General features: G+C 37.8%; 1 protein-coding gene across 3 annotated transcripts; it reads left to right on the top strand.

Annotated features, from left to right (window-relative positions):
• Positions 1-40: 40 nt before the first annotated feature.
• smad2 (SMAD family member 2) lies at positions 41-18,338 on the top strand. Of its 3 annotated transcripts, none has more exons than XM_080876008.1 (11): positions 41-199; positions 3,406-3,870; positions 8,733-8,822; positions 9,911-10,104; positions 10,397-10,531; positions 10,710-10,784; positions 10,965-11,018; positions 11,128-11,340; positions 11,752-11,889; positions 13,292-13,436; positions 14,675-18,338. In XM_080876008.1, the coding sequence occupies exons 2-11, from the start codon at positions 3,620-3,622 to the stop codon at positions 14,796-14,798; spliced, it is 1,419 nt and encodes a 472-aa protein (XP_080732134.1). In that variant the 5' UTR covers positions 41-199; positions 3,406-3,619; the 3' UTR covers positions 14,799-18,338. The 3 variants fall into 3 exon arrangements, with proteins under 3 accessions (XP_080732134.1, XP_080732136.1, XP_080732135.1); XM_080876010.1 differs by having other exon boundaries at positions 10,710-10,772; XM_080876009.1 differs by having other exon boundaries at positions 53-157.
• The last annotated feature ends 4,785 nt before the right edge of the window (positions 18,339-23,123 follow it).

Genomic DNA, 23,123 nt, shown 5'->3' on the forward strand with positions numbered 1-23,123 from the left:
GCATTGTGAAGTCTTCTTACGTTTGTTTTGCGTGAAGCAATACATGTTTGGTTGAGCTTTGAATGAGGAGCCATCATCCCGGCGGCTAGGAGGTGGAAAATACATTTCAAAGTATCTCTGGATGAATTCAAAATGAGCAAGCAGGCTTTTTTCACAGGTACTCCAGTGACTGTTAAGCTTCACTTTATCTCGGTGCTGGGTAAGCGTGTTTTTTTTTTTAAATAATGAAAGAGAATTGATTTGTAAGCGACAAAACATGCCACAGACCTGTTTGTCTGTGACAAAGTAGCAAGGTTGCTAGCAGATTTTTTCGCACTCTTGTTTTTTTTTTTTTTTTGTTGTTTTTTTGAGAGAGAGAGGGGGGCGAGGTGAAGAGGGTGAGGGGGAACTATCAGTCATTCCGAGACAAAAGAAACCCTAATATCTTCACCAATATGTGGCTGAGGGCAAATGACAGCCAGCAATGAGACCAACTCGCCTTTTGTGGCTCGTTGAAGTCTACATCCCCTTGCCATTAAGTAGCGTTAGCTTATTCTTCGAATCGCGTGTGTTATGCAGGCGATCTCGGAGAAGAAGTAACCCAAACAGATCGTTGCAGACATATTATTGTTGCTTATTCCCTTCGTAAGATCCCGATAGTATGCCAGGATTTCGAGTTGACACGAATCAACGAATGGCCGAGGAGCAAATAACAAACGGCCTAATCGGCACGTTTTGTTCTCCTGACTCCTTAACTTGCATTGAGACTTTGTGTTCACTTTGAAGGCTCTCACACTCGCCAGCGGCTTGTCCCTGAGATTTTGTTATTTCGAAAAACCATTGCTTCTCTTCAGCATATTAACCACAACGCTTAAGTGATCATTCATGTGGACCAAATAATTGCTTTTCATTGAACTCAATCCGTTTATTGAAAAAGCCATTAAGCTTTCATCCAGTAGCTGTTATTTTGCGTACTGCAGCTAGAAATATTGCTTGGCGTGCTTTGCTGTTTGGAAAGTATCAAACAAACACAGAATTAAGCTTGTAGTTAATTATTTTAAGGAAAGGTCTCTCTCTGGAAGCTGCTCTTACTGTAGGAGTCCAAGGGTTAAGCATTAAGTGAAAATAATTCTTAGAAGGAGCTTGGACTTTCAGAGTAACACACTAAGGATATTTATCCTTTCCACCTGGCAGCTAACTTGAGAAATCTGCATCTGCCAGTAGTTCTGTCTGGATTTATTAGAGTCCATTGATCTGTAGTGCAGCTGTCTAATCCAAAAGCAATGGAGTATACGTCTTGGCAAGACTGAGTCCGCAAAGAAGATGTATTTTCAAATTTCCTTTAGTAATTCAATTACAGTTGTCTCTGGAGGTCCTGTTTGAATTGCACAGTCTGAGCATGTGTGCTCTTCCATCAATAGGCTAGAAAATGGCTCTCTGTAATAAAAAAGACAGGTCTAATACAGGAGGAGGTTACACTTGCGAGTCAAAGCTCACATCAGTGTCCTGAACTTGGTGTTTAGTGTGTGTTCCACATTTCATGAGCTGTTTTCTGCTTAGTTGCTAGTCCAATTGAGGGTGAGGTTGAGGTTTAGAATTGCTCCACTCAGTTGTAGTGAAGGGGAATATCAGATTGAAAGTCTAAAGAAAAGCATCCTGGAAGCTTAAGAGTTTATCAGGAGTAGGTGGGCCAGCAGGTTTCATCTGAAATTCCCTCTAGGAACCTGCTACTGACCAGGATTAAACAGTCCTCAGTTTCCTTATGATAGGGTAATAACAGGTTTTGGTTACAGAAATGCTATAGATTGCTACCTAAGATGGGTGTTCTTCCCTGTTAAGTAAAAACAATACTTTAGCATAATTATATACCCTTTAGTTGTTTCCAAAGCCGACTATATACTGGGGAACAGGATCAAGTGCACCATCCACCATTTGGAATAACAGATTTATATGGGTTAGGATCCTTCAAAAGTTTAGTATTGATTTGTCTAGAGCTGCATTTGTATGAACAACATGCATGTGATGCTGAATAACTACATTAGGGACCAAAAAATTTGGTGTAAATAGTGAAATGCAAGGGGGCTGTACTAACAAGCAAATCCAGTATACCAGGATGAATTGTGATATTTGGGTTCACTCACTCTAACATCGGCAGTCGGGCTAAGTGGTCACACAACGGTTCCTATCAACTCGATAAGTCAAGCTAGGCTTTTCAAGTCTAGCTATGAGCACATTCACACAGTGGTGTTGGCCACATATGGCACAAACATGCATACATTTACTGGTAGCGGGGTGGCCTATTCTACTTTACAATAGAAACAATAATAGAAAACTACAATAATAGAAAATATGAAGTGGTCAAAGACACATGTCAAGCTAAAAGTAGCACATTTACTGCAACCAAAGCAGCATTGTATGTGTCTGGTGGGCATTGTATGTAAATGATATAAATAAGAAGTATATTAATGTGTGGTTAGGAAGACTGGAGCAGCACATAAAAACTCTATTTAAAGCCCAGTAGAAAACCAGCAAGTAAGCTTTGTATATGTAAGTTAGTAGACTTCTCAGCACCACAACTCTGTCATAGAAGCACAGGTTGAGCATTAGCTTGGTAAGATGGATGCAACCCTGGTGGTTTTAGACTGTGTGAGAGCAAGTAACGAACAAAAATATAAACAGAATTTAAACTGGCAGGTAAGTAGAACTGCAAATTTTATACAAGGTCAAAGCTTTATACCAGCCTTAGCGTTCTTTTAGTGTTATATAACTATTTTAAAGGCTAAACAACAACATATAAAATTGCTTAAAAACTGCTAGTAACCACAGGGTATGTCTAATTAGTTGTTGCCAGAAAATGACAAAAGTGAAAGTTATATTAAGTTAATAAGTAGGCAGTGGGTTTCAAAACTTGGGTTGAACCTAAAGTCCCTCCACTAAGCCCCAAATACTGCTTTGTAATATAGGACTGTCATAAATATGTATAAGTGTTGCTCTGTTGCCTGTACTTGAAACATGTTTCTGTAAATAGTGTATTGGTGGCATTTTTTTAGGCTATGTCAGTTAAGTACTCAGATTTTCAAATCAAATGCTGTTCATCATTTCTATATATCTTTAAATAGCCAGTGAAATGACCTGTGAGTGTTGTAGTCCTAAAAATATGTCTCTGTTTAAAGTGTTTGCAAAAGTTAGGTGTTAATGGCTTTAATAAAAAAAAAACAATATATGAGAGGTGAGAGATGGTTGTTAATACGGATGCATCAAATTTTTGTGCTTTGTGTGCAGTGGGAGAGGTGATAGTGGAAAGCTGTGATACAAATGATTAAAAAAAACAACAACTTTAAGTTTAAAAGAAATACATTCAATTGTTCATCTCACTTAATATTTTTGTGCACAAATGTTAATGTGTGTTTTCTCTCTGTTTTCTAGGTTTCTTTGGATTTATTCCCCTTCAATCCCTATATTTAGTTTGACTTCTGAAGACCAATGCCTTAGTTCTGATCAAACATTACTCGTAAAAGACATACATACGCTGGGTATATTAACAGTGAGTTCAGACCAGTCAACTATATCACTCCCCCAAACCCTTCTTTCCCAACTCAAGACAGATTAAGAGGGGCATCAGAACATTCAACAAGCTACCATGTCCTCCATCCTTCCCTTCACCCCACCTGTTGTGAAGCGGCTCTTGGGATGGAAGAAGACTCCAGCGGGGAGCGGAGGAGCAGGAATCGGAGGGGTTGGGGAGCAGAATGGAGGTGGACAGGAGGAGAAGTGGTGTGAAAAAGCAGTTAAAAGCTTGGTAAAGAAGCTTAAGAAGACGGGACAATTGGACGAGCTAGAGAAAGCGATCAGTACACAGAACAGCAACACAAAGTGTGTCACCATACCCAGGTAAGATAGGGACCCAGAGATCCTGTATTTCTATGTTTTTTTTTTTTTGTCTCTGAACTGTAGACGCTCATTCACAACAGCTTTGTGCATTAATACATTTATATAAAGCAAATTTTTTCATTTCCACTGAATGGTTAAAAATGAAGACTACAACAGTGAACAATGCAGTTGCTTTTTTCAGCACTGTCACACTTCCACACAAAAACAAATCTGCTGGCAGCATGGAATGGTGTGCCACAATACCGCAAATTAGTGAGTGCAGTGAGGTATATCAACACACATGAAAGTAAGAAAAAGAGTGACAGGCACCCACACATTTGCAGAAAGAAGTCTCCGTTATGCAACAGTGGGTCCACTTCCCCAATACTTTGTGCCATAGGTTAGCAAGGCAGCAGAAGTGAAACCAGGTTGGAGGAAACAGATGTCCTGCATGCATTGCCAACCAAAACCATCTTGTGCTTGCTTTCATTAGAACTCACTAACCTATATGCAGAACTCGGGGGTGCATTCACACCGTCTGCAGAGTTTGCTCTATATTGATTTTTCTCTGATAATCTTTGATTGCATCAGCCTTGTGGTCTTCTGCACCTTAAGAATATGAACTGCCTGAGCTGATTTCAGTGTTTCCTTTGAGAACATTATACCGATGACTGATCATTCGGATGAATTTGATCGAAAACAGTGAAAAGATTAGAATAGAATAGAATAGAATAGAATAGCCTTTATTGTCATTGTACAGAGTACAACGAAATTGGAGTGCCACTCCCTTGGTGCAAGTTTCAATAATAAATATAAATGTAAAATATAAAAAGTACAAAAAAAAACAATCGTAAGTACTCAAACAATAGTATGTACAATATATACAGGATAGCAGCATTAATATAATGACAGTATGAATAGCAGCATAATATAATGACAGTGAAAACAGTGAAAAGATTAACGTGCCTATTCTAGAATTTATCTTTAAAATATATTCAGAAATTTTTTTTGTCTTGCGCCAGTAGTTTGCACCATCTCGTCTCCTAATTCTATAAAGTTTATTTTCAAATCAAAGATCTAAATGTTATTTAAGTAATAAACGTCTCTGGCTTCAAAGGTAGGAGCATAATGTTGTTGTTTAACTGGTAGCATACTTTTAAGTACTTTCAGATAACAGCAGGCGTTACTAATTAAATAGCTGCTTTTTTTTAATTAGCACTCTGCATTGGCCACTTCACTTCATGAAGCACTTTAAGTCCAGTAAGTTTTGTAGAAATTATGTTATTACAACTCTCAAGCAATAAAGTAAGAGACAACCAAATGTGAATAGCTGTTGAAGCAATGTCCAAAAACTTAAGAATACCTTTGGTATGTAAAGCATTCTGCACCAGTTAACAAACTGTTTGAAATATGATGAACATTATATGATTACAAAAGCTGATGAAATTCTATTAAAAAATGAGTTGTGCAGTTTGTTACAGTGAAGAATATTCTCTTAACAAATTGCAGTTTTTGCAAACAAGTGAAGAAAAAACAAAAGAAAATGCATCTATTTATTCTTTTCATTCTGAAACTGTTTGCCATAATACCTAGTTCAAATAGTCGCTGGCTACCTCTCTTACATATGGCTTCAGTAGATTTCTGTTTGTCACATGAGAAGGTGTTGGAAGTCTCCAGATGAGGTGAGACAAAAAAGTCATGGAAACCCAACAAAGTACACGTGATCACCTTTCATTAATTCACTGAGGATTGGATTATTAGAAGCTTCCCTTCTCAAGTGTTTTATGCAATGTAGTCTTTCTCTCCTTTCTGTCTTAAGCCTCATGTTAATTACAAATTATAATTTGGTATTATTTTAGTACCACACTACGTACTTATGCTGACCATAAATCAGCACACTCAGACTGGCCTGTCACTGAATTGATGGGTGCTATTCTTGATCACTCAACCCATTGCTTTCTATTGGTAGCTTTTGACAGATATGGAGAAGAAAAAGAAATGAAAATTCAGATCTAATTTACATCAGGTGTTCAAAGCAATTGGCATTTCAATAACATTTTTCTAGTCCTACATATGTGCTTTAGACTACAGGCCACATTTAACCATACATCCATGCAAGTGTCTTATTCTGTACACTAAAAGCACTGTATCTACCTCTTATCCATGGCCAATTAACAAAACAAGCTCACCTTTTGACTGTGGGACGAAGCTGGAGTATTGGGGTAGAAACCCATATAGTCACAGAGAATGCTGGTCAGATTTACCGAGAATATAATGGAGTTGAAACTAGCATGTGTCTGGTTTGGCAGACTGGTGCTTTCCTGCTTTCCTTCCATTTTTTGTAACTTAGTTTGTGAAACAATTGAGGGCTTTGTGAGGTGACCAGAAATGTAAATGCAGCTAATGTGATGGAGTTTGCACTGTATTTCTTTTTTCCTTTTTTTGGCCTTGTAGCACACACAGGTTCACCTTCTGTATTAAGGAATATTAGACGACGTCCTTGGTGGGCAGATAGTTTCTCAGCAGTGCACTCTGGTCAGATTTCTGGCTGAGGTCAGACAGACATAATTACATTGCAGTCTTTAATGCATTTGTGTAGATGTACTCTGAATGGATGAGCGCGCATAATATATATATATATATATATATATATATATATATATATATATATATATATATATATATATATATATATATATATATATATATATATATATATATATATATATATATATATATATATATATATATATATATATATATAGATAGATAGATAGATAGATAGATAGATAGATAGATATATAGATATAAAATCAGTACTTTGCAAAAGTTTTAAGGTACCCATCATTTCTTTATATTTTGCTAAGAAACTGTAGAAATATGTGCAGTGATGTATTCAAACATGTAAAAACCTAAATGTAAATACAGTATAAAAGGCAAAAACAGGGTTTGTACAATTGTAGTAGACTTAATCTAACTTAGGCAAGCTTTCTTTAAGTAGTCTTCAGGAATTGTTCTCTTGAAGGACATTCAAAGTTCTTTGGATGCCAGATGTCTTTTGTTTTGTTCTCTGTCTAGATGATCCCTTACCACTTCAATAATATTGAGGTCCAGGCTCAGGGGAGACCAATCAATAACTGAAACTGACAGTTTTCCATTCGAGTGTGTTTGGGATCATTGCCAGACTGAAAGTTGCAGCCCATCAGATGCTTTCCAGATGGTATTGTGTGGTGGATCAAAATCTAATGATACTTTTCTGTAATCATGATACAATCAGTTCTTACAAGATCCCCAACACCTAGGGCTGAAATGCAGCCCAAGCCGTCATAGAAGCAAGATGCAAAGAAATGAGGGCCAGCACAACATTTTTGCACAGTATTGTATGTGGTTATGTACTGTATTCTAAACAGTGCATCTGAAAGTGGTCTAACTGTTGAGGAAGTTGTCAGAGATTTTAGCACAGATGAGAATGGCTCATCATATGTTGTCATCCATGTCCTGTAAATGAAAAAGACAAGCCTTGCATGATGCTAAATGTCTGCTGTTTTCTTCTCATTGAGGAATGTAGGTTAGATTGTAGTTTCTGATATAGAACTGATAAAATCATGATAGTTACCGAAAGACATTTGTTTAGACAGTATGTTTTAAGGGTTGTAACTACACAGCTTGGATTCTTTTAGCTGCATAGTACGTCACATCGCCTCTAATTTCCTTTAAGCTCAAGAAAGTGACGATAAAGTCTAAGATAATTTTTTTTTTCTTTTGGTCTTTTTGTGGGTGGAGTGAAGGATGTGGAAAAAGGTATCTCGAGTATTGCAAGGTGTTTGTAGGTTTCTTTCTGACTGGAGGTAGGAAACACTGTAGCAGCTCTGCTATTTCTGGAGATAGTTGGTGGTAATGGAAATTTTAAATGACAACAGCCTAATGTTTTGCGCATACTTTGGTTAAACTTGCAAGAAGACTCTTTTAAAATACAGTTCTAGTTTTGTGTCAAATTATCTCCAGTGATCAATAGGTGAATAGATGAAGATCAAGGGTTCCCAGACAGGGGGCTTTTTGACGATGGACTCAAGAGACCTTGTACTTTTGACCTTTTTAAGTAGGAAAGGAAGAAGGCAAAGTGCTATCTGTGATTCTTGTAGTTGTAAAACTATGCAAGTAGGGTGATAAGCTTCGAGATAGAGAACCTTGCACAGACAGGCATGACAATCATTTTGCTCTAATCAGACAACAGGATCTCTCACACAAACTCCTTATATGCAGATACACATTAGTGTTGTATCCTTTTTTTTTTCTTTTTTCTTTTCTCACGTCTTGACACACGAAGTGTTTAGTGATTTTTTTATTTATTTATTTTTTTTAAATGTCCTCATTCACATATCATTCATGTTTAGATTAATATATTTCTTCACATCACACTTCTCATGTTTTTGAAAAAAACATGCCCAAATGTGTGGTTTTATTTTATTTTTATTTGTTTGTGTGTTCTTTGCAGTTGTGCATTTTAGCGGCTTATTAGCCACCTAAGTCAAGTAAATGACAATTGGATGCATGCCTGGAATTGTATTATCTTACGGAGCCATTCTGTGTCACCTGATTGCACCACATCACTATTGTCTGATTTGGATTTGTCTTGCAGTCATCTGTCATCTTGTTGGTCTCTTACTGGGAAACTGAAGGTGGAGCTTTTTCCTTCCTTCATGCCATTGAGTTACCAACTGTACATATCTGTGATTTCATCGTACTAATTTGGAATGAAACGCCTCATGTTTACCATCTGTTTGCTTTCATTTTGTATTTTTTTTTTTCTTTTTCCACTTGTGTGCGTGTGTATGTGTATGCATGTCTTTGGTGTGCGTGCCTGTGTGTTTCTGTGTCTGTAGCAATTGCTCAGACCTTTGGGGTCTAGGCTCAGGCCACATGATAGAGCAGTGGGACTCAGCAGGCATGTACGGATATCCTGACCACAGCAGGTGAATATACTCACATGCATGAAAAATACAGTGATCCAACAGATTTACTACATATGTCTTCATTATTGCAAAAGTTGTGCAGAAAAAAGTAATGCCTATTGTTTTTTTAAGATGGGGTCATTTCTGTTGTTTTTGTTTTTTAAACCAGATGTAATCACAACTTGTGCTACAACTTTGCATTTTTGGTTATTTAGTAGAGGTGGGAATCACCATACATCCCGCGATACGATATTATCACAATACTTAACGCACGATACGATATTATTGTAATTTTTTAAAATATTTTGCGATATTCAGATTCTCTCCATAAAGGTAAACTTTATCAATATTCATTTTATCTGATATCAAAGTCTCACACTCAGTCTTTCTCTCATTTCAGTCAGTTTTATTGTTGACAAACTGAACGGTTTGTTTTACAGTCTAGTCCAACTTAACTGAATGCAACCATCTGGTACAATTATAGCTATTCTGAACTATGCAATTTATGAAAACTATGCAGCCCCTTCAGCAACTGAAGAATTTGAAAGTAAATTAAAACAAAATATAATTTTACATTAAATAAAAAAGTTTTAAACTTAATTAAAATAAAACATGTCTTAAATTAAAATAAGTAAACTGTCATGTTTATTGCTGCCAAAAAACAAGTTAAACACATTTGGACAGTGAAGGAATGATTCTTGCTCAGAAAAAGGATCAACATGCTCTGAAGTCAGAGCACAAAAACCTTTTTGTAACAGAATATCGATTTCTGCTGTCCCTGTATCGATACATAATTAGCAAACAAAATATCACCATACTACACAGTATCGATTTTTTTCCCCCACCCTTATTATTTAGACGATAAGGAAATAATGTAGCTGGTCATTTCCACTGAAAAGCTTTCTTTATAGCTTTTTAAATAATCAACTAGCAGGTAGGCTTTTAAAATAAGGTTTAGCCATGCAACATATCCAGTAACTTTTAAAAATATATATATATTAGTAAGCACTTTCAAACCAGAAATGACACAATCACCTTTCAGAGTTTCTGAGAGTTTTTTGTGAAGATCTTGGCACATTATGAGCTGCTTTTCATCTTCTCTCGCTTAGGTCACTGGATGGCCGTCTTCAGGTGTCTCATCGTAAGGGCCTGCCTCACGTCATCTACTGCCGCCTGTGGAGATGGCCTGACCTTCACAGCCACCATGAGCTGAGGGCCATTGACACCTGCCAGTATGCATTTAACCTTAAGAAGGATGAAGTGTGTGTCAATCCCTACCATTACCAGAGAGTGGAGACACCTGGTAAGGGTCCTTGAGAATTGTGTGTCCTCTTACTTCAAGTACTTTTGGTTCTGGTGTTCAAGATGTCCTTGAACAACCCTATGAGCATGGTAGTCATAGCAAAATCATTGTTTTAGATCTCCTAGTCTCTTTCCGTTTTGTGCTGTTAAAATCAGTCTAAATGTGTTTATATTAGTGTTCATTCGTCTTTTTACAAGATTATATTTAGTGGAAAAATGCATATAATTATATCATATTAATTGGTATAACAATTTCCATCTGTACTTGTCAATAACACTCCTTTTCTCTTCAGTGCTGCCACCGGTGTTGGTCCCACGTCACACAGAGATTCTGACAGAGCTTCCGCCTCTAGACGACTTTACAAACTCCATTCCTGAAAACACCAACTTCCCTGCAGGCATAGATCCTCCTAATAACTATATACCAGGTATGTATGTTTTCCTTCATATTTCGGTAGTTTCACTCATTTGTTTAAAGTAACAACTGATCTTTCTGTGCTAACTCTTGAGCTTTGGTTTAGTATAAAAACCCCTTGGCTTTGTTTGGGTTTTAAGCAATGGTTGCTGTTAAGAATACACATCTTATTTAATGTTCCTTTTTTACAGACACTCCTCCACCTGGCTATATGAGTGAAGATGGTGAAACCAGCGACCAGCAGATGAATCAAAGTATGGAATCAGGTAGATTAGTTGAGTTTAGCACTTGGAAATATCCTTAAGATTATACTCGCATGTAAACTTCTGGATTTTTTTTTTCCTCACACATGCACGTCATTACAGCAGTGTGTTTTACACAGGCAGTGTTTAAAATGCAAAACAGAGTACAACAAGATGTAATGTGTTGTATGTTTTTGTCATCAGGCTCACCAGCAGAAATGTCACCGAGCACCCTGTCGCCTGTCAGTCACGGCCTGGGTAAGAGCGATTTATTGGTTTATTTATTTATCTTTAGTTTCCTTGGAAATGATCAATAAATGATTCAATGAAAACTTTAAACATTACCACCTTGATTTCTTTCTTTCAGACCTTCAGCCAGTCACCTATAGCGAACCAGCATTCTGGTGCTCTATAGCTTACTACGAGCTAAACCAGCGGGTTGGAGAGACGTTCCATGCCTCACAGCCATCCCTGACCGTTGATGGCTTCACCGATCCCTCCAACTCTGAACGCTTCTGTTTAGGGCTTCTCAGCAATGTTAACAGAAATGCTACTGTTGAAATGACAAGGAGACATATAGGTACAGCATACACTGCCACACACTCAAAAATAACATGGTGTAGCAGCTACTCTGTGTGGGAAAAGCTCTTTTTAAGGATTTTTACAGTGTTGCGGCACTTTAACAATACCTGCACTATGAATCTCAGATTCATTACACTGACGTCCTTGAGCTGTAAATGTGTCTTTACAGAGATTTCAATTGTAAAGGTGCTGTGAGAAATACAGCAGTTCTTTCAGTGATGGCTTTAAAAATCTATCTGATAAAGACATGTTGCTGAATAGGTGTGACTGATTTAAGACTTTCCATAGCACTATGTCCACTGATATTTCACTCAAGTTCAAGCTTTGCTCCAGAGTAAGCCTTTGTGATTTTTTTTCCTGTCTTTTTTTCGTTAGCTTCACATTAATTTTTCTGTGATACATTCTGCAGGTCGTGGCGTGAGATTGTATTATATCGGAGGGGAGGTGTTTGCCGAGTGCCTCAGTGACAGTGCCATTTTTGTCCAGAGTCCTAACTGCAATCAACGATATGGCTGGCACCCTGCCACAGTCTGCAAGATACCACCAGGTTTGTACATGTTTTGTTTTATTTTTTAAATAAAGCTGAATGATTCTTATACAACAGTTTAAAAAGGTCCTGCCTGGTTTGCTTACAAGATACAGTATAGAAGATGTACTTTATTTATCCTAAAGATGTGAATTTTGCAAATGTCTCAGAAAGGTAAAAACTAATCTGGGATCAAAATGAGTATTAAAAAATGTTAAATAAGTAAATGTTTGGCTGACAATATTAGGTAGTAGCATACAATACAGTAAAAAAAAAAATCTAAGTTTATAAAAAAGTGACTTACCTAGTGTAGTAGAAACAGCATAGCAGATATCAGATGCTATTAAAGTTTCTCAGTAGCAGAAAGTGCAGTACAGTGAAGTAAATCAGTAAGTGTTAAGTGCTGTGACACTGCAGGGTTGAGATAAACTTTTGAGAGATGATTCTCTGCTAGGCATATGTGTTAATTTGAACACAGTTATGGCATGAACCACAATTTCCTGTGTCAGTCAGTCTGGAGCTGAATCACTCTTAGTAAAAAGTGCACTGCTGCCTGTACAGTAAGTGGTTCAGAGGGCTTCTAACGTGTCCAGCTTGTATCACAGAGGTGGCCTTCCAGATTGGTTTGTTTAGTCTGTTGGCGTCCGACTGATAGAAAATCCCTAGTGTTTTGCTGTACACATTGAAGGATCTCTGCCTTCTCAGGGGATACAACCTGCTCGTGCCCTTCTTGGGGAAAAAAACAAAAAACCTTAGTGTTGGTCCTCCTCCAATGGAAGTATCACCAAACAAAGATTAAGAAAATGATGGTGCGTGATGGCTGTGCTTTTTGTTTTTTGTTTTTTTTTTTAATTAAAATAGCTCTGATATGTAGACACCCCCCCCCCCCCTCTGATATTGATGAAATTGAGCTTGAAGAAAGGGAATACAGTGTGACAGTCTTTTCAGACACTCACCCACACTCTGACTCATCTGTACCCATGTAACTTTGAACATTTCATCCCTGGCCAAAAGAGCAGTGTGAACGCTATCATTACTGAAGCACACAGTGGTACTGAAATGCACCACAAAGATCTTTTGAACATTCAGGGGTCAGATTTGTAAGGCTTGTGTAGAATAATTCCTAACATGCAACACACCCACTCCTCACAATGGTTCAGCTTGGTACCTACAAATATAGCACAACTGTGATCTTGCTAATTCTAATATTCAGCTTACTGGTTTTGGAAATGCACATTTATTTAATTTGTTGTTAATTTGGCTTTATTTTTGTAAAATGTTACATGTGCACAAATGTGAAAAATGAAATGTCCTCGGAGTATTTGCATTAACTAAATTAAATCTTTCCTGGTGGGGATTATTAGTCCCACACATCATTTTGTTCGTTTCCTTTTTCTAATGTATTTTTTTTCTGTTTTGATAGGCTGTAATCTGAAGATTTTTAACAACCAGGAGTTTGCCGCACTGCTGGCCCAGTCAGTAAATCAAGGGTTTGAGGCTGTATACCAACTAACCAGGATGTGCACCATCAGAATGAGCTTTGTCAAGGGCTGGGGAGCTGAGTACAGGTGAATTTGTCTCTGAAGCACATGTTCTCTTACACTGCCATCCATAATGAATGGAGGGCTTTCTGGTCCCCATCAGACCAGAGAGTTGCTCAGTAAAACTCAGTAGTGTTGTCTCTCTCTCTCTGTGGACTGCTCAGGAATATAGTGTTTGCAATTTCTGAGCCGTTTAATTCATTTATATTTCTCTGTAAACTGTTAATGTTGCAAATGTTGGCATGACTCTGATTGCTAACAATATTTTTCTGGTTCTATGAACTGAAAGGCTTAGGCCTACCTTCCCTTTTTAAAAACAACTTTTGGTTGTAATTTTGTGTACACATCAGTGTCCATCTAAGTTCTTTATGCACTAAAAATGAGCTTGTGGGTAGAGGCCACATAAGTGTCACAAATAGTTGTGACAAAGCTTGTGGTTCCCTTCACCTCTGCACATTTTGCTTGCCATGATGTGATGGTTGAATAGTCAGCAATAGAAGTTGTATTAGTTCTCAAGCTGTTCTAGGGGGACTTTTCTGAAGCTATTGGACTGTGCATGAAAAAGACTGTAGTTTCCCTTAACACTGACTCATAGCTTGTATACCTTCAAGTTAATGGACTGAACCTAAGTAAATTAGTCTTAAGGAGAAATAGTGAATCAGCAACCTAACTTGAGAAAGTGATGAAGGACTTGAAATTCAAATCTAGGTACACTCTCACTCTCTATTGCGGTGTCAGCAGTATATCTTACATGCAGGTCGTAGAGAAGCAGCTCGTGCAAGATTTTAAGTGGTCATAGTTTGTGTGTGCACGTAAAATGTTAAGTTTTTAGGAGCTAAATGCATGGAACATCATTAACAAAGGATGAGGACTGACTTTTTGCCTTACTGCTCCCCAGTGTTCAGTGGAAGGTAAAACGGGTGCTTTTTACACCCCAAACAGTTTTGTATTTAAACAGAGTAGTAGTTGGTTGGCATGTCCCAAACAGACTGTGAGTGCAGTAAAGGCATCCTGCCAAGAGTAACACACAATGTAACAGTCTTGGACAAACTGCAAACTCAGATGTACATTTTAGTATTTTTAATCACACGTAAGAAATCTCATAATAATGTTTAACATACTGGGTTTTTTTTTTTTGTGCTTTAAAAAATAAAAAATGAATATTGATATGAAATCCATCTATAAATGCTGCTTATTATCAATAACAAATCACATGAAATGCTACTTTTGTCCCATACCCATGTGCTATATTTTTATCCTTGCAGGCGTCAGACAGTCACCAGCACCCCTTGTTGGATTGAACTGCATCTCAATGGCCCCCTCCAGTGGTTGGATAAGGTGTTGACCCAAATGGGTTCACCCTCAGTGCGCTGCTCTAGTATGTCCTAAACAGTGTCCTGCTTTTGCAGATACAAAGTCAGACATTTCAGTGTTGGAACAGTGTATCCTAAAGGAGAGCACCATGCAGTCTTAAGTGATGTACAAACAACAAAACAAAAACAAGAAGAAAAAACCCCCACACACATTGGACCCGGAGGACAAGAGCTTGACATCACTAATTGACAATAGTGGTTTATTAAGTGATGCCACAATAGACCCTGACTCTGTTGGAACAACTGACACATTCTAGTTCTCATCAAGTGAGATCACCTTGCAATATCAAAATGACAAGAGAGTGATGTCCTATTGGGCGAGCCTACATTTCTGATCTGAAAACCCAAAGCAGGACAGAGCTTTATTATCCCCCTCACTGACACAGCAACAGCTGCTTCGGGCATCGAGCATGTGACCTTCTACTTGCTGGACAGTCTGTCCAACTACTCGTTCAGATCGCATCTTCACTACCTATTTACCACAGCACAACTTTGATCCCATGTCAGTATTTCCGTTTACACGACGCTGACTAACAGTACTACTGCCACTCCAGGCTCACAATCGACCAAAGCCAACTTCACATCTTCATTTTCTGGCGACCAAACTTCCATTTGATTTGGGATGCTCCTCTCTTCTCCCAGTCAGTCATTTGCTGTTGTTATCACTGACCTCACTATGTTGGAATGCAAAGTCTTCTGCTCTTAAAGGGGTTTAATTACTCATGAACCCCATCTTCGCATTTTCTCTTGCACACAAACCATATACGCTTTCCTTTTCCTTTGTTTTCATAATGATAAAGTGTCTCCTCTTTATACGAAGTGTGGACTGGTTGGTGAGGAGTTTCCATTAAATAGTAGTAGTCATCACTAACCACCTAGTGTAGATGATTGGAATTAAAGTTGAGGATTACTTGAAGCAAGTGTCTACAATATGTCACACTAGGCCAAAATTTGTTCCTCCCATGCACCCTCTCTTACATTCTCCTTATTTTATTCCAGTTACATCGGCTTGTTTGTGAAGAGGAGCTCTGTATAGACTTTGAGATGCACAGGCTTAAGATTAAACACAAGGCTTCACTATTGCTTACGTCTAACAAGAGGAAAAGATAAACACCTATTCCCTATGTTTCACATTTGTGGAAGAGGCATAAATCTCTGCAATAGTGTATCATTATTGACATTTTATCAGTAAGTAAAGTCCTGCAGTGTTGGACTGTAATTAACAAGCATCCTCTATTCTGCACTTGCACTATCCTAAATTAAAAATGGTTGCCTTTCATGTAAAATATAGCAAGGTATGCTTTTAAATTGAAAATATAGAAGTGTTGAAAAGCCTACTCGATTCAAGATAATCACAGAAGAAGATTATTATTTTAGACTATTTACTGTAAAGATTTGGGCCCTTACATTGCATGAATTGGTGTTCATTTGATTTGAAAAATGAATAAATAAATAAAATTTCCTATCTGAAAGCCAGCTGGTACCGACATTGGCGTTTGAAAGCGTTTAAGTATTCAAGCTTTAAGTACTCCACAAGCTAGTTACTCTACAGTTATTTTCTTTACTTGTTTCCTTTAGCTACATTTTGTATTTTCTGAGTATTTTTTACATATAAATATATTTAAAATCTTTAAAGCTTTCTTCCTTTTTATTAGAATTTATTTTTCTTAGAACATACCTTCAGTTTGAAAATTATTACAGCTTGATGACTATTTGTGTGTGTGCGTGCGTGTAGCATAGGATATACCATTATCACTGAATTTACCACTTAAAGCACATTTAGTTATCATTGCGCTCAATGACTGACATTGTCCTAATTGATACCTTTCTTTCTTCAACGTGTGAAATTTGGAGACTTTCACCATATTTAGGCTCTTACAGATGTCATCTTAGTGATACCAGTATTTCATCTCAGAGTCTGACCAAAGATCGGCTTAATCTTTAAATTCACCAGTGGCTGTTTGAGCTCCACAATTAAAGATGAGCATTTTATGGTTAAGTACCACAGCTATTAGAAAAATTAAGGTGTTTCGATGACTAAATAACTGACCTTTTGGATATTGATGTATAATCCAACCGCCTCGCAATGGAGTATACAGCACATGGTATTAATTAATATAGCTCTGTTGCTGAAAGGTGTATTTGTGGAGTTAAGATTCCAGTGTGCAGTGAACAAACTGCATCAAAAGCTGATTGAGTTCCGTAATTCAACACATGCACATTAATTAACAATGAGTGTGTTTACTTGCACACGGGATACTAAGTTGAAGTCTCTGTACTGTAAGTGAATTCTTTACTTGGGATTTTAAGTGGGACATGTAAATATATAATAATGGGACTCACTTGCCTCATTGTTGTGGCTCTTGCTGTCACATTCCCAGTATCCTCATTTTACATTCTCTAAATAAAAGAGCTGTTGTTGGTGTGCACGTAAACACATTCCCATCTTCTACTTGATCAGTGATGCAGATGTGACATATTATTATTGCTATTATTTTATTTTTTAAGTAAGGACACCAAAATGAAGGTTTAGCTTCTCACATAATGAGGGCCAAGACATGAAGTCCAGAAATCCTGGTACATGATACATTATTGCATATTCAAAGATGTCAAACTTCAGTAGGTGGGTTTTAGAGCGCACAGTTGATGGATGACGTCTCTCATTAGGCAGTGTACTTCATTGCCTTTATTTTTATCTTTACTTTAGAGCCCTGCCTGTCTTTATACTGGTTTGACCCAGGCAAATGTTGACCTATACTCTTCACCTAACTAATGCTCATCTGTAACCAGACTAAAACCAGCTCAATGTGGTAAATGTTGTTTATCTTTTTGTTATTTATCTGTCAACCTGTCTTATATTTTCTTTTTTTATTTATTAGGGAAAATGTTGACTGGAAGTCATAGCCAGACTTTCCAAATGTTAAAGTGACGATATCATGGTGTATTATTGCTAACCCACGTTTGTTCTATGCAGAAACATTGATAAGGTTTTTTTTGTTTGTTTTTTTTTCGTTTTTTTTCTGATGGCTAGTCATACTGTTTTGTGCGTATTGCCGGGATCCAGCAAAAGCCTTCGCTTCTATTTGTTTTTAAGTGCCACCTAAGACTTTAGCCTGCCCTACAAATTACCAGCTCTCAGAGGGAAGATGAAACCAAATAAGGTTTCATGACGGCTGATTCAACACATTCTGAAGGTCCACATTCCTATTTAAGGATCACGTGTTGTATTATTATTGTTATTATTATTATTTCTTTTTGTTTCCTGATTGTGATGACAATTGTGTATCTTCAAATAAGCCTCTTTCAGGTGAATCGTCAAGAAGGTGGTTCTTTGGAGACAGTGAAGTTTCTACATGTCACTAGTGATGTGTTGTTATATAGTTGTACTTTTGTTTTTATCATACATGCTGTTCCTTTTGCTTGCTGTCAATGGAGCATATTCACTTAGACAGTCTCTTAGAATTTGTCTTTTCAAACACTTCACTTCATAGGCTTTCCAACTACCTTGCATATACAACTTCTTACTGTGTACACTAATAAAGCTGTTTTAATTCAACTGAAAATAGTGTCTTGTGTTGCATTGCAAATAGTTCTAGCCTTTGTTAGGCTGAGTGTTCTACATAAATGAATAAAGCTCATGTTGGTGTAGTCATCAGTTAAAACTGACAGTTTACCTGAATTTCTTTAATTTAAAATACTGTCCTTTGTGGTGTTTTCGCTCTCGGCATAAACAGGCTGGTTCTTGTACCTTCAGAGCTGCCTTAATTCTTCTTGGCATAGATAAAACAAGGAAACAGTCCTCGGATGCAGAATTGTCGGCTGCACATCCCAAACTCATACCGCATATCTCAGGTGGTCTGCTGGATTGAAATTTGTGATTGTGGAGGCCATTTGCGCTTTGCGACATGGTGCGTTATGCTGAAAGGGGCCATCAGAAGATGGGCACACTGTGGTTTTAAAGGGTTGGACATGGTCAGCAACAATACTCAGGGAGACTGTGGTGTTTAAACAATGCTCATATGATATGAAGAGGCCTAAAGTGTGTCAAGAAAAAAATCCCCCACATGACTACACCATCAGAACCAACAGCCTGGAGAGTTAATAGAAACTAGACATGATCCATGCTTTCATATGGTTTATGTCAAATTCTGACCATACCCTCTGAATGTCACAGCAGAAATCAAGGCAACGGTTTTCTGTGTGTTCTGTTAACCAGTTTTGGTGAGCCTGTGTGTAGCCTCAGTTTTCTATTATTAGCTGACAGGAGTGGTACCTAGTGAGTCTTCCTCTATTGCAGCTAATCTGCTTTAAGACACATATTGTGCATTTAGAGATTTTCTTCTGCATACCTCAGTTGTAATGACTGTTTATTTGGGCCATTGTTCCCCTTCTATCAACTTGAAGCGCTCTGCTCTGAACTCTGTCATCAATGAGGTATTTTCGCCCCCTCACTGGATATTTTCTCTTTTCAGACCAAGCCTAGAGATAGTTGTGCAGGAGAATGACAGCAGATTGCAGCAGTTTCTAAAATACTCAGACCAACACCAATGTCACCCCCCCGCTGATGCTCATTTTGACCTTCACTGAGTTGCTGCACACATTTTATGTGCACATAAAAAAAGTGTTTGTTTTTTTGTTTTGTATAATGAGACATGTTTATTTGCTCTCCCCAGAAGCGAAACTGATAAATATTAGTGTATTAGACCAACCAAATTATGATTAATTAGCTTAGGCCACCGTGAGGACACTTTTAAAATGGATTAGCTGCAAGATTTAGCTGGAATAAGTATTATCTCAACCACAGCTACAACAAGGACGGGCTCTTCCAGCTCATTAGCTAAACACTGAGTTCTTCGATGGATTCAATTAAACAGTAACACTTGAAGAATTTGCATTTCGGAGGTCCAGGTACTGTCTTTGGCTAATGTCCATCCTATAACTCTCGAGAGATATAAGTATAGTAAACTGTTTAAATCAGTAAGTTGATGCACAGACGTCTATTGAAGTTAGCTTTGTTTAGACTGTCTGTTAGAAGTCTTTTAGCTTGTGTTTGCTTTTAAAGCCTCGCTAAAGTGTATTTAGTGAGGCTTATGTGGTGTTTATAGTGTATTGCATGTAAACTGAAGGGCTTTGGTGGTTTAGTTCAAATACTAAAAAGGATGGCATTACTATTAAAAATGTAAGCAAATCACTAGCCTAGTAGCCTAGGTTGTAGAATATGGGTTGGTCCTGTTGCTAGATGTCTTATGATTGTCGGTAGGGGGAGGTAGAAGCAAACTAATGAAGCGCCCCAGGGGTGTGAGGCGCAATAAAGAAGCTCAAAACCTACTTTAAAATTTAAATTTGATTTTTGTGTTTATTTATTTATTTGCATTATTTTACTCCCAGTTCACAACAGTATTATTAACCTGTGCACGTGTTAATTTGTAAATGTGTTTTAAGGAAAGCCGGACTGTTACACAGGTACACTACCTGTCTACAAGGACACTGACAGTTACTTAGCGTTGTAATGAAGATTTAAGTAGTTTGTATATTTCTGTAAAAAACTGACCAAACCAGTTTGATAATAAATGTTTTCTTCTTTATGTGCACTCTCACAAGCATATATACAGACACTGGATCACAACCCTGAAACAGTAACTGATCTGTAACATAAATAAAATGGTAATCTCTCCCTCCCTGAATTATTTATATTTGTTTACTGTCAGTGAGTGAAACCGTCTTTTAACCCCCTCCCTTGAAGTGAAATAGTCTACTTAGTGATATGGTGGTTTTACAGTTAAACATCCCAGACACATTAAAACACATTAAAACCTTTGCAGTTAAAAGGCTGGGTGGAGTAAACAGTCTAGAGAGTGGAGTATCTTTTATATGTGTTATAGTATGTACTGTTGTTGTTGGTTTTAGATAATTGGTGTTGTGATAAAAAAAAAAGCAGTAAAATATATTTAGCAACACATTTTAACCTGTTTCGTGTAAATACTCAGCATTTTGGTCTTCCCAGTTAAATTTATGCCAGTACACCTATTACATCTTTTTTGCCTGCCTGAATGAGTAGTCTTTCTAAGTGACCCACTCCATTACCAGAGCATCATTAGGGTGTTGTTGTTGATGCTTACCCTCCTTCCTTATGGTTTGGCCTTGGATCTCATCCAGTCCCCTGAGTCCTCTTACAGTACAGAGCAGTAAGCATTTCCCAAACAAATTAATACCATATCCTGAGTGTGCCTAAACTTTCTGGAAGTGTAATATAGACTATTAATGGTGGCAGTCATGTTTTTTTCAGTTGCGGTGGCAGAAAAGATTTCAATTTATATTTCCGATTGGTTAATAGACGCAAGAACGTTAATTGTTGTGACTGTGGCGTCTGCTTTATGGACTAGATATTGATCGGATGTGCTGGCTATTCATGCAGAGGTTGCAAATGCAAAATATGTTTCCCAGTAACTATGAGAGTAATTCGGCTTGGTAAATTACAGTCAGCAGCAAATATAGTATTTTGCAACTGTGATCTTACTCCAGGCTGTTAGTATGTGTAGTGTATTATGGATTTCACGTGAGCATGAAGTTTATTTGAGTGTAGTTATGACATTTCATTGGTTTTACGACTGCTGCTCTTAACAGTATGGCTAATCTACGTAATGCGTACCGACAAGGGTCTCTCTCAGCTGGACTTATTAGCTTGACTCCTCATCATACATTTCAGCACAGCTATAAATAGCTGTCTTGTAATTTGTTTATCTATTGCTGTCCATGTCTCTGTCTTTGTTTATGTCTATGCATCTAAGGCAAAAAAAAAAAAAAAAACCTGACACAGGCGGGAGGATTTTTAAGAATACCTTTAACTCTCTCTGTCAGGTATTTTTTAATACCTGGTGATGTTGCAGCGTAGGTCCTGACATACAACCTGTGTGCTGACCCCAGACTGACATCTATCATTAATATGACTTTTTGTTTCTGACGTTGTGTTTGTGCCATTTGACGTCCCAGTGTAAGATTCCTTTCATGGGTTCCTTACATTTCACTTACCTGACCCCTTGAACCTAAACCTTATACGTGCTGCTTGATCCAACCGTGTGTGTGTGTGTGTTTGTGTGTGTGTGTGTGTGTGTACACGAATGATGTGTGTCTTTCCTGGACAGGGTTAAGTGGATGGTTCCTTGGGAACAGTCGATACATGTGTAGATGAACCCTTCTTACTTCTTGGCTTTACATCTTAGAAAGGCACTTTGTGTGTATTTGGGCACCATAGGACCCGAAGAAGGTTGATCATGTATAAGTTATGTTAACTAATTAAGACTGGGCCCTAACCTATGGCTGACCCCAAGGAAATAACAATGAACCATCTAAAAGCCTTTGTACCTGCTTACCTGTGGCCTCTTGGCCACACTAGAGTGTTGGATATCCTGTGTGCCTGTGTGTGTCCATGCATGTGTGTGTTTTGGCTGGCTGGTAGCAGAGGGCTACTCTGACCTGGTAACTGGAGCACGATGAGAGAAGAAACGAGAGAGCAAAGAGAAAAGGACAGCGAGAGAGCAAAGAAGAAAAGAGCCATCTACCCCTCTCTTACTTTCTTTCACCGAAGAGGGGAAAGAAAGTAAGGGGGTGTAGACGGCTAGTCCATGTAATTAGGCCTAAATGAGTTTTCCACTGACTCAGTGGGTCGTGGCAGCGCTGGGACAAAGATATGCTGGAGGTCAGGGAGTCATCAAGTTTGGGGATGGGGCATGGTGTGGTCACATGAAGAAATGAGTGCAGCGTGGCAGGCGGTAGACCTCCTTTGGTCAAGGTTTTTTAGGGGAGACTGACACGACTTTTTTTCCCTGTTTCTTTATGGTTCTAAAAAAAATATCAGATCTTACATCTGAATATGAACAACATTTTAATGTGGGGGAATGCACAACTTAATTTCCCAAATGAAAGTGCATTCCTATGTCCACCCACAGAATTTCACATATTATCAACAGTTACAATTATTCTCATGAATATGTACAATAAGGAATGAGTGACAATTATATATCTGTAATCTGTTCACATATAAAAGTCCCAAAACGGAAGCAAAAGCCATACTTTCTGCTGCCTATTTGCCCCATAAATGTGTAATACATTGTCACCACAGGTGTAATTGTGCAAAAAGATTGCAAGGATACATTCTCTGCTGGAGGAATAACACGATATTGACAGTAATTAATCATATTAAATGACTTGTTTCACTTAAACAAAGAAAAAAAAAGTCTCTCCACTGCATTCCTGTAGCATTGAACATGCTGCTTAACCTGATATTCTATTGACCGTCTTGCTTACTTAACAATCAGCTATCCTTCAATTTCCATTTAACTGA

The sequence above is a fragment of the Rhamphochromis sp. 'chilingali' genome (assembly GCF_963969265.1).
Source record: "Rhamphochromis sp. 'chilingali' genome assembly, chromosome: 2".
Taxonomy (NCBI): domain Eukaryota; kingdom Metazoa; phylum Chordata; class Actinopteri; order Cichliformes; family Cichlidae; genus Rhamphochromis; species Rhamphochromis sp. 'chilingali'.

What these genes read in the sequence shown, in the direction of transcription:
- smad2 (XM_080876008.1), top strand. Translation starts at nt 3,620, where the DNA reads ATGTCCTCCATCCTTCCCTTCACCCCACCTGTTGTGAAGCGGCTCTTG. An exon ending in GCCTGTCAGTCACGGCCTGG is followed by an intron (nt 11,019 to 11,127) that starts GTAAGAGCGATT and finishes TCTTTCTTTCAG; the next exon opens with ACCTTCAGCCAGTCACCTAT. An exon ending in GGCTGGGGAGCTGAGTACAG is followed by an intron (nt 13,437 to 14,674) that starts GTGAATTTGTCT and finishes TTATCCTTGCAG; the next exon opens with GCGTCAGACAGTCACCAGCA.